We start from the raw sequence: 12,691 nt of genomic DNA on the forward strand, positions 1-12,691 counted from the left end.
TTTTGAGTGCTTGCTTCCTAGTTTGTTAAAAAGAGAAATGAATGTTAAATAACCAAAACTACCGATATGTGATAGTTGATCTGATTAACAGTTAAAAAAAAATTACAGCACAAATATTTTGCCAATCACTTCAGCTGAAGAGTAGCATAGCTTCAGGCAGATTGAGATCCGTGGGTTCAATAATTCACTGTTCAGTGCTTCAGTCATATTTATCATTTTGCAAATGGACACAATTGTATGATTTCTGCTTTTAATTTTCTTTCTTTATTTGATGAAAATATATTATGCATTATGTTATCATTTCAATTTGATTTCTGCCTTACTCAACATAATAGCAACTTTAAAATATTGCAGATACTTTATATATATAAAGCACAGAATAGCTCGGTCAGTGGTCTATGCAAGAACCTGCCGTTTTAATCAGAATGACAAAAAATAGTGTTGCACACAAGTTTCCCCCCTTTGGGGCATTCATGCAACATCACCACACATGTAGAACAGGGGTAGGACTTGCATCGTGACACTGCAACACTGTTTTCACCAATCTCTCCTTGTGCGGACGCGTACAGCTACATAATTCAGCCCCAACAGATGGTAGTCCACTGAAGATACAAGCAGTTTCTTATGGAGAGCAAAAACACTGTGCTTACCCTCCAAATGATTTTACCCAGAGCAATTTTGACCATTGTCTCTCTGACCTTCCTCGAGTACTGTGGAAGACAGGGGCGGGTAGGCAGGTAGTGGAAAGCAGCCTGCAAGCAGATACTCTGCTTCTTCTGGCAGGGCGTGGAGGAATCCCAGATCTCAATTCCTGAATTTACTTTGAAAAAGCCAGATATTCACAAGTTTCCTGAATACCCCGAGGGAGGGGAAGATCTTATACTTGGTGGGAGAGAATTCCACAGGCAGGGAGCATGTGCAGAGAAGGTTCACCTCCAAGGCCCCTACTGTCAGCAGTCCCCTCTGCAGGCACATCTTGGGCAGGTGGATTGTATTTGGAATAAGTGGTTTCACAGATAACTAGGCCCCAAGCCATGTGAGACTTTAAAGGTTATAACCAGCACCTTGATGGCACACAATAATAAACCAGCAACCAATGTATCTTCCACAGGACTGATGTTATATGACTGTTTTGGGCCATAAAGTGTGAGCGCTAGTACCTGAAGACAGAAGGTTGCTTTAGCTCTTATACAAACTTCGTTTAAACTGTTATTATTCTAGCATACATCTATGAACTCTTCATTTTTGTTGCAAGATATTTTTTAAATACCTGTGACCGAGAATGTAGAGAAGAAACTAGCTTGTTCCTTGTAGAGCCAGAATAAAATAAAAATCTGTATTCCGCTATAATGGCTATGCATAAGATTTAGCAAATGTTGTACACCTTAAACAATAGAAAGCTGAAAAACTAATTCTTACTGCTTTTTTCATGTAGGAAAAAGAAGGTGAGAAACTTCAGGTCAGTGTTAAATATCTAATTTTTTCAGTCAATAAAATTTATGAAATAGCAAAATGTGAAATACTTGAATAGGGAAATTATTGACTTCCTTTTGCTTTATAGTCTCAGTATGTGGCCGAACTGGCACGGAAGCTAAGCAGGGTCACCTCTGGTTAATAATTGGATGGGAGATTGCCAGAAAATCACAGGCTATAGACTAGATTGGAAGTAAAAAGATAAATCCTAGAAGAAGGCAATGGCAAACTATTAATTTATTATTCCCCTCAAAATTACATGGCTATGTCACTAGGAATCTAGCTTAACTCAAGACCTTAATTTTTGTTTGTTTGTTTATAGTAAACATTTCTTCAAGTGGGATAGTTTATTAAATCAGACGATAAAACAGCTTATTTCATATTGTTTCCACCACAGAACAGAGAGAATGGAATCTTTTATATTACATATCTCACTTTTCCATATATTCCACTGTGATTTCACTCACATTAATTTCACTATAGGGAAAAAGTATCTATAGAAGAAACAACTTGCAATCTTGCCTGGTCAATTGCAGTGTACCATTGATATATGAGACAAGAGAAAGCATTTTCAGGATATTGAGGAAGCAGTCCATCAATTTTAGCTTCTACTGTGAAATCCTTGTTTTTCTTGCCTAATATTTATAATATATCAAAATTGAATTGAAGCTAGTGCCATGATACGAATAAAAGAAAACTTTTCCCATTGTTCTTTCAAAATTATAATTTTTACACTGCTTCAAGTTCAGTCATTCCTTCAGAATATTTGGAATAAACTATAACATTTTTCATAGTTTTGAATAAACAAAATATTACTTTTAAAAAACCAAACTCAATGGTTGTGTCAAAAAGATAACTGAAGATTTATCATTCTCTGATAAAATTACTTTCCTTCTGTCATGATTCTGTTTTCAAATGAGAAACCATTAGGCCCTTGCATGTATTATAGTCCTTCCTATTTACTTAAGTGCCTAAATTTTCCTATATTATCTATAATGTTATATATCTATAAAACATTTGCTTTGGCAGCAGTTACAAAGCATTTGCTTCTATTGGATTAAGCAAGGTATGTGGTTTAAATACTTGCAAAGATCCATAGGAATAATTTATTACTATTGATTACTTCAGCAATCCACTATCAGTGAAAGAGTACTTTTTAATTAATAATGCCAAATCTGTCAATAAAGTGCATATTGCTTGATGAAGCATTTTGTCTCCCACTGAAATTTTTTGACTTTAAAAAATTAAATCTATATTGATTTTCTAATTGGTTTTCCATGCGTTACCCACAAAATCCTTTTAAGTGAATATCTCTGCTTACTTTCTTGATACAACTTAATGCCTACAGCTACATATTTTAGAGCTCCTCCAAAGATTATATGATATTAATTCACTAGAGTTGTTATGCATCAGCTGTAACCTAAAAGAGATGTGTAGAAATAACTTCCAATTAAAGTTTGTAATCTAGGGCTGCAATTCTGCATACAGTGGGATTTTTGGCACAGTCCTACATAGGCTTCTGTATTCAGAAGCAAGACCCGTTCAGTGGGCCTTATTCCAGAGTAAGTGTGTACAGGATTGCAGCCTTAATAGCCTGTTGTTGTTTTGCCAAAAATAATGGATTTCAAACAGATCAGATGCGTACAAGATTACACCCTAGGACTTCTATCTGAATGCCTGTGTAAGTGTTAAGAAAATTAGTGGACAATTTTATATAGAATAGTGTAGCATCATGAATGGCTAATGTGTTTGAGAAATATTTATGTTGAATATAAAGCATGTCTGGATATATATATTCCCAAAGATTTCAGAGTAAGATTATTAGTATACAGGGTCAAAAGAAAATTTGTTGAATCCCACATTTAGTTCTGCTGGATTTTTTTAAAAATCCAGCAGAACTAAATGTGGGATTCAACAAATTTTCTTTTGACCCTGATTAAGAATTTAATCAATGTTTAAAAGTTTTTAGTTTCTTGGGATTAAGGAGTATCATGCATTCTTTATTCTACATTTAATGTGTATTACTGTTCTCAAGCAGTCACATCTTGCATCCTGAGTCAATCTCTTGCAATCCCACTCAATATAGTTCAGTTCTTTGCATTAATCATTTGGGTTCTGAAGAATAGAAACTTATATAATAAGTGTATGTTGTCTTTGACAAAAGAATGCCTTGGTAAATTTAGCAGTACTATAGACCGTAAACAAAGTTTAAACTACAAGTATATTTATTGAATATCTTATTTGTTAAACTGTTTTATCTAATGCCAAATTCAGATTATATTTGTAACTTGCTTTTGGGCCTTTTGGCCATACATAAACTTGATTGATTGGATTACAAGTATACCTTGTTTAGCACATTAGGAAAATAGATTTAGTACAGCAATAATTATAATGACATCTGTGAAACCTACTGAAATGTCATAGGGATCGGAATTGCATGATTGTTCTGATCTGTAGGGTGGTCCGTTGCCTTTTTATTGCAGTTAAATAAAGTCTATAAAAAACTATAACTGTAATCATGCCTGTGCTTCCTTTCCTCATATGTGGAAATTCACATTCACCGTCATTTCAAAAGGATGAAAGCAGCAGCACCCCATTGCAGCATAAGCTCCGCCTTCTTTGTACATGCATGTGATGTCATGACACCTGCACAACAGCAACAGAGCTTGTGCTCTGATGGCTCAATGCTTCTTTCATCGTTCCCAGCCCCCTGGACCGACCACAGATGCTGCTGCCTCTTTCCTATGTCCTTCCTTTCCCCATGAGGAGACTCCTTGCATTTCTGCTCATCCATAAAAGTGCTATCTATATAGCAAGCACAAACAGGCATTTGTGTTTACAGCACTGAATGCCACGAGAACTGAGAGAGGATTTAGCAAGCTGATAAAAATCATACCAAAAAAGAACTTGAATGTTAAGGCTTAGCACAGTATGAGGCACACATATCTTGATCAGCCAGCCCATCTGGTTAGCAGAATCTAGTGTGGTATATCTTTGGCCATGTGCCATCATGGTCATGCAGTTCTGTTGACCTGCCAGCTTGACTGTAGCTGTTACTTCCTTAATTCTGCCGGTTGGGCAGTTTCTGGAGCATTAGCTGTCTACCTGTCCCGTCACTTGAGTAGATGGCTGCCATGCCAGCTCCTTTGGCTAAGGCCTTGAGACTCACCCTTGATTCTTCTTCATTCTCCTGTTTTCAATTCTTAGGTTATTCCATACCTCTGGACCCTGAAAACAGGTTCTAAAAGATTCCAGTTGCGTAGCTTTAGGTGAGATGCTAGGGAAACCTGTCTTCCTAACATTTTTCTTCTGTGGTATTTTTACAACATGGGCTGGTAATTGCAAGTGAACTTAATAAGATCAGTTTAACTGTCTCCTGATGTTTTGGGGTCTCAAGACGTTTGTGTTCAAAATGGTGCAACTTCAAAACATTTTCTACATTATTGGAAAGGCTGAGATCTATGTGAACTCAAAGGAAAACTGTATGTTTTTTATTAGTTGACCCAGCCCTCCTTACCATAGTCTTCTGGAAAGTCTGCCAATTCTCGGGCAGATCTAGTGTGGCTGCAGAAGTTTCAGCAGGAAGGAAAAGAGGAAAAGGCCACGAAAGCCAAGATACAACCATAGTGTGTACGCGTGTGTGTGTGTGTGTGTCTCCCATTAGATCTGGCAGAAAAGAATCTTCAGATCCTGCTTGCAAGGGACTTACATTTGGCGGGTCCCAGGAGGCGGGCCTTCTCTGCCATAGCACCTGCCTTATGGAAACTTCCCCCCCTCCCAAGTGAGGTTAGCTCCATCCCTGCTAATATTCTATAAGTCCCTCAAGAGCTGGGGATCATCTCCAATATTCCATAGTCATCAGGCCCGGGGTCCCAAGGGGCCGGGGATATTCTTAGATGGCTCTTTCATTACTTTACTCTCTCCTGTGCCTGGTGGTTTGTATTTTTAAGAATGACTGTTTTATATTTTTTTAATAATGATTGTTTTTATATATTTATTGTTTTATTTTATTGTATGCTGCCCAGAATGACTGTGTGAGATGGGTGGCTATATAAATTTGATAAATGAATAAATAAAATTATTGACAATATTGCATTATTATATATTATATTATTAATATATAATAGTATAATAATTATATTGTATTATTATTGTATTATATTGTATATATATATATATATAATCTGTTCAATCTTGTCCAATTCTCAGAGACTACCTGGACAAATCCCTTCAGTTTTCTTGATAAGGTTTTTCAGAAGTGGTTTGCCATTGCCTCCTTCCTAGGGCTGAGAGAAGGTGACTGGCCCAAGGTCATCCAGCTGACTTTGTGCCCAAGGCGGGACTAGGACTTAACAGTATCCCAGTTTCTAGCCTGGGGCCTTAACCACTACACCAAACTGGCTCTCTTTATATATATTGTATTATAATACTATACATACATACATACATACAGTGTGTGTGTGTGTGTGCGTGTGTGTGTGTTTTAAGAAAGTCTTGCTATTCCACAGTTTTGACTTTCTTGTTCTCTAATGGGTGATTTCTGTTACAGGAGAGAAAAGGTGTTTTCAAAAAAATGTTTGGATTCTTTTTCAGTAGATCAAGGAAAAACGGTATGTCCTGTTTACTGTTTCAACATCATAAATGCCTTCAAACATACAACATCATAAAATACACAACTGATAAAGCATTATTACTGCATTATTAAAAACAACAATGGATAATGAGGTAGATGCTTAGGAAAATTTTGCAAGCAGGAAAGAAGTTAAAGTCTCTTGGCTAATTTCAAAGTTAAGTATTATGAAATTCAGGACAGATTCAGTGCCTTTTGATACAGCACATAGTTAGTTTGTGGAAGTTGCTGCCTCAAAATTTAGTGATGGCCAAAACCCTGTATGGACTTAACTAGAAGTAGACAGATTGAAAGAGTAAGGCTGCCAGTCACTGATTTTTCCCCTCCCCCACCTTTCCTCAACTATGGGACAGTGTATTTTTTGTACCACTTGCAGGGCATGGGATGCAAGATCAGGGGGAGCTGCTGTTTTCTTACCCGGCTCAGAGGCTGCTCAACAGCATTTGGCTATGGTGGAACAGAATCCTGGATTACCTGGGCCTGATCCATAGGGCTTTTAACTTCTTAGCCCTTGGCTGTTATAATTAGTAAGAGGTTTATACTTGTAGTCATCTCAGCATTCTTTGATCAGTTCTGACTTCGGGGTATTTTGGAAGATGAGGTAGAATAATGTGGCCTTTTTTTTGTCCCAAATGTACCACCTGACACTTTCTTTGAAAGAGCAAAATCTTTTTTGATTTTTATGAAATATGTTTTTCTTATTCCCTCCTAATAATGAACATGTGTCAAACCTTCCTTAGGGCATTGGCATACCTTAACATCATCTTTTGATATGTGTACATATGTATTTATTACATTAATACTTTATATTTTTGTGGATACATCTAACATTTTCTTAGGTATGCACCGAAAAGTGAATAGTATGAAATGGAGAAGAGTTGTCTGCTGCCCCCTCTGGTAGCTTGCACAAATGCTCATTTGACCCATAGGGAAAAAGTCGTACAAAGGATGCCCTCCTGGCCATCCCATTACAGGAGGTGGGATAAACCCTGTGCCTTTGAGAAAGCAATTGGGAGGGGCAGGTAATCCCAGAATTTAGATATACCATAGAGAATAATGGAGTGAACACTTATGTGTTAGCAGTCACTTCTGAGTGGGATATGCAAAACGTTCCACGTATGAACCCTTCTGTGCATGGCGCAAGTCCTTGGGGTGCTGAAACATGGGATCAAAATGCAGACAGGGATCAAAATGCAGTTCTGGCTACAAGAGTTGCAAGTCTTCTGCTTTAGCTGCTGTGATTGGAAGTTGCCCTACTTCTTCTCCTGTCTAGGCCATAGTAGGAGGGACTGTTCATGTTCCTCCTACTGTTGACATAGGCTGGCTGGGAGGGGGGGCGATCTGAGTTGAGTTTTGGAGCAAGGCAGTAGGCATTTGTGAGGGAGCCATTCTGGAACTGACCCTGGAGATTGATTGGAGAATAAGCTACACAGAGAAGAAAGTGCTGCGAGGGACCATTGGATTCAGCACTGGACTGGGGCTTCTGCTCAAGTGGTAGTGACTGGCGGTAAGTACCTGGTTGCTTGCTTGCCTGCCTCTGAGGCAACCTCCACCACCTCAACCCCATTTATTTTAGTTTACTTGTTTTAGTTTCAGTTTTGATTTGATGTCATGGGCAGGTGGTGTTTTTAGTTAGAAAGAGAGAGAAAGATTCCTCTACCTCCTCCCATTCCACTGTCTGCAAGAGATCAAAAACACAGAACTTCACATTTTTGCCTCGCATTCCTTTCAGTTAAAATATTTACACCTCAAGGGAACATGCTGCTCAGAGTTCAAGGAAGGATAGGGCAATGCTAGCAGATTTGAGTTGTAAAAATCTGAGCAACCATTAGTTGGGAAGAGAGTTAGCATTTCTGTCTCTCATTGCTGCTGTCTAGTGGTTGTTGAGATTTTTGCAGGCCAAGGTGCTCATTCGGAATACCAGTGTTTCTGATAGACAAAATATCCAAACTGTTCAGCTGAATTGTGGCCATCCTGAAATGGCTTGACAGAACTTCCAAAATGCAGTGTTTGGGTTCAGACTCTAACAGAATATGTTTTCTGTTACTGCAGAAGAAACAGAAAACAGTTGCAGCAATTATCGTCTATATTATAGTGTTCTCCTTACCCATGCATACCTGTGCCCTGGCGCCCTCAGTTGTTGAAAGTCCATTCTGGAAGTTTGTATCAGGAAGTACATGTTAAAGATCTAAGTAGAACTGTACAGAATTTGAACCTCAAGCAGATGAAGGTTTTTTAGATCTGCTACAGGTACTTCCTTTATACCTGCAGCTCTTTAAAGGAGCCACACCTTTTCATGGGCTCACATGGTAATTGTGTGGTTCAGGAATATATGTGTTTGAATTAAGAAGGCTTTAAGGAGGTAGAGAGAGGGCATCCTTGTACATCCTAAGCACAACACCTTCCCATTTGGCAATGGCTCTAATACATTTTCATTAACGGATTGTTTCACTAGCATATCTGGAAATGTTGCATGGATATAGCCTTATACCAACGTATTTCAGGTTTTGCTAGCATAGCAGGGCTTCCAATCAATTTTGACTATTACACACAAAGGACTGTAGCCTTTTGAATATTATACATTAAGGACTGTATCCTTTTGCTTTTTAAATCATGATAACCTGATTTTGGTGTTTAAATTTTTAAAGGGTTTCCCTTTCTCTCTCTCGCATCTTATGTATGTATGTGTTTGAGAGCACATATCTAAATACACTGTGATATTTTTAAATAAAAAAACCCAATATATTGAAATATTATGATGCAGTGGTGGTCATTAAGAAGCATAATCTTTACAGTAATCTGGATCCCTGTGTGGCTGATATCTATCTTATTCTTTATCAAGTTTTATGAATATCATGATCACATAGATTTTAAAAAAATTAAGATCATATATGATCTGACCCATATATAGTAAGAACATTATTTTAATTCATGCAGGCATTATCCCTACCCAGAGCTGTCCATAATTAGTTGTGGTCTATGCAGTCAAAAGCCAAGAAACAAAAATAGACACCTTTTTGGAGCTCTTGCATTTTCCATTTTCCACTGGATAATTAGCATTGTGATTTTGGGTGGCCCTGCCTCTTCTGAATCTAGCTTATACATGTCACAGTTCTTGCTCTACGTATTGTTAAAGTTTGGATTGTAAAATCTTGAGCATTACCATGCTATAATGTGGTATCAGTTCAATTGCCATTAGAACATTCTTTAGCACTTCTTTTTTTAGTACTGGAGTGTAAATAAATGCTTTCCAGTCCCTTGGCTGCTGCTGTGTTTTCTGTACCTCCTTAAAATCCACATGTATCACTTTAACTGCATAATCTCATAAGATTTTAAACAGTTTTGCTGTATTTCATCAACTCCTGCAGTTTTGATGTTAGCAATGTTTTCTTTTTTATATAATAATTTTATGTACAATAGAAACTAATATGAACTAAAAAATAAAGAATAAAAATAAAAAATAGAAGGTGCAGCAAAGAAAAAAAAAGAGAAAAAATAGAAAAATAGACCAACTTTATATTCCTTCCTTTTACTTCTAACAATCTTGATCTTTAGTCCCTCCAAATAACGTCATAGAACTTGATACCTTTTCATTTTTTTCTTTCTCCCTTCTAACAAAATTCTTCAAAATTTTAACAAGCCTCTTTTGTAAATCCCATATAGGAAAATTTTCCAGGTCACTCTCTTGGTTTGGTGTTTGTATATCCCTTTAAATTATTAAGACATCAGCTGGTTTCTTTTTCATGTCCAGTTCAACATCTTTTTCCTTGTCCTTCTTGTAGCCTGTCATTTTTAAATCCACTTTCAAATCAGTGTCAACCATTGCATTTGTGAAAGAGGCTTGTTAATGGTTTGAAGAATTTTGTGAGAAGGTACAAAGAAAAAATGAAATCAAGTTCTAGGACATTGATTCAAGGGACTAAAGATCAAGATTGTTAAATAAAGTTGGTTTGTTTGATCAAGATTAAAATAGATTTGTTGTTCTCTCTGATAACCCTTAATGGATTTTTGCTGATCAGGACTGAAATGATGTGTCTTTGTTTCTAGATAAGAGATGGGATATGGGAAGAAGAGATAATTTGTTGTATATTAAGAGATGGTGATAAGTTGTTAAAATTGTTTATACTTGTGATCAAGGGGGAAGTCATTTCTTTATATATTTCTTTTCTTTTTCTTTCTATTTTTTCTTTTCTGTACCTTCTAATTTTTATCCTTTTATTTTGTATTAGTTTTTGTCTTTTTAATTGTAACTTTTAATGAAATTACTATTAAAAAATGAAGTATGAGACAGTTCTTACAATTAAAAAGTAGAAAAAAGATAGAAAAAAGTTACACCCCCAAAGCAACATATAACCAAAAACCCCATCCAGCAGGGGTTCAACCTTCACTCTGCCCTAAAGCCAAGGAGAATAGCTTTTGAACTTTCTTTTTCAAATGGACATGCATTTATGAACAAGTCTCTTGTTTCAGACAGTATTGTTTGTTATTTCTTCTGAATTCTTTTCCAATAATGTAACCTAGTCAATCAGGACTGAAATGATATGTCTTTGTTTCTAGATAAGAGATGGGATATGGGAAGAAGAGATAATTTGTTGTATTTTAAGAGATGGTGATAATTGCATCAAACAGCTTACATCAGCTGTTTCATTCTTTTTTGAGGCTTATTATCTTTGTTTCTATCATGGCTATTCAAATTGTTTTTTGTCATTGGAGAGGCTAGATAGTGTTCCCTTTTTTTAAAGAAAGAGATATAAATATCTTAGTGCTTAAACTAAATTCAATAATTAGCATCATGAATATGCTGCTGCAGATTTCTGACTGCAAAAGATTGATAGACTGACCTGAGAAATGGTAGATGTTGAGAAAACATAGCTTTTACAAGTGCATAGCTTTTAACCATAGAATTTAATGCAGGAGTGTTTGTTCTGGATAGAAATTTTGCATATGGTTGAATATCCACCTCGGAAGTTTCATTTCTTCTTCTCAATTCTTTCCCTTTTCATTATGTATTTTTAAATGTTTATTTTATGTTTTATTTTCTTCAATAAGAAATAAGAGATTTGATTTGCATATCAAGTTCATGAAGTTAGCAAGTACCACTGAACTATAATGCTTACTTTGCATTATTTCTATTTTGAATATTACTCTGCCCTTGGGAAGAATTTCTTTTATAGTTGTGTTAATTGTAAAATCATTAGTTTATTTGATCAAACTTAATGAGACTGTTAATATTGCCTATTTCTAGGTTACTGGCAACAGTAATAACTTATCTGACAGCATATTTATTGAAATATATCTAACTTTCCTATTTGCAGTCTAATATATTTAGTTGGATGAAAGTAAAATAAACTTAGCAGTTTCATGTACATATGCATGTTTTTCCTACCTACCATATGAAGTCTTCTAACATTCTTTTTCTTCTTTAATCCATTCTTTAAAATGTTTCTTTATTAGGTCTCTACACATAGGCAGAGATACCAAAATACCCTAAAGTTAATTTTATGAAATTCAGGCCTTTACGTTAAAATTCATATAGTAACAACAACAGCCTATTCACTCTTCCTTTCACATAAGGTTTCATTTCTTGGTTGATTAGGTTTAGGTAGATAACTGAGTATCATAAATGTAATGAGAAAAATGCTTTGTACTCTCAATTACTTTTCTTGTTGAAAAGGTGTAATTATAGATACTAAGTCTTGAGGATTATTATTTCATTTATATTGCAGATGTAGTAGAACACTGTTTCAATAAAATTGCCTAACACTACTGATTAGAATATCCTGTTTTTATTTCCATTGCCATATTGTAGAAACATTTCAGGTTTCCCTCAGGCTGCAAATATTCAGCAATTAATGGGCATGCCATTTCCAGGGAAGTGATAATGTGTGAAATCCCATTTGTCTTGAAAGGCAAATGCCTTCTTTTATGCAGCTTTAAGACTTTGGTATGCTGGATCAGGGTTGTTAATTGATTTCATTTCATTTTCTATTCTGTGCAATCTATAGCATGAGGGTTTCTGCAGTTTTTACAAAGAGAACTTTATTATATCTTGGTTATTGTGCAAATGTATCCAAAAGGTGCCTACTTACTGCACAACAAGCCCTTAATTCTAAAATTGCAGGACTTAGCTATCAGGAAACCCTATTCAGAAATCAGAATGTCAATTTGTAAGCATAAATTGGTACTAGAAATTAGTGCTGTCTTTGAGGGGTTGTATGTTCTTTCTCTGTGTGTGGTAACAATGTATTTAATTATGATATCACATGTTTGCCTGTATGGGAGCACTGAGATACTCAGCAAAATATGGAAATGAGAGCCTGGGAATGAAGTAGTTTTATCATGGATGAGCTGTCAGTTGTAGGATTCTGCCTCATTTGCTGATCTTGCTAGAAGGTTTGTAGGAAATGAAGTAAGAGACTGCAGTCAGAAAGATTTCTGCTACATGTAAGTCAGTGATAATGAAATCATGCAGAACTGTATTAAAATGTTCCATCTAAAGCTATTTTGACAGTTGATCTAGAAAATTGGAGAGAGAAGTCCAGGCTTAATTTTTTGTGTAGTCATGAAGTCCTATGTGTAGGCAGGCCT

General features: G+C 36.1%; 1 protein-coding gene across 1 annotated transcript in view; it reads left to right on the forward strand.

Annotated features, from left to right (window-relative positions):
- The window catches only part of DCDC2C (doublecortin domain containing 2C), a 55,303-nt gene that overhangs the window by 40,729 nt on the left and 1,883 nt on the right, over nt 1-12,691 (forward strand). Inside the window, exons 11-12 of the mRNA XM_063314164.1 lie at nt 1,436-1,459; nt 6,023-6,083. Of these exons, the coding sequence (XP_063170234.1) occupies nt 1,436-1,459; nt 6,023-6,083 (85 nt within the window). The remainder of the gene's footprint in view (nt 1-1,435; nt 1,460-6,022; nt 6,084-12,691) is intronic.

Source organism: Candoia aspera, chromosome 1 (assembly GCF_035149785.1).
Source record: "Candoia aspera isolate rCanAsp1 chromosome 1, rCanAsp1.hap2, whole genome shotgun sequence".
Lineage (NCBI taxonomy): Eukaryota > Metazoa > Chordata > Lepidosauria > Squamata > Boidae > Candoia > Candoia aspera.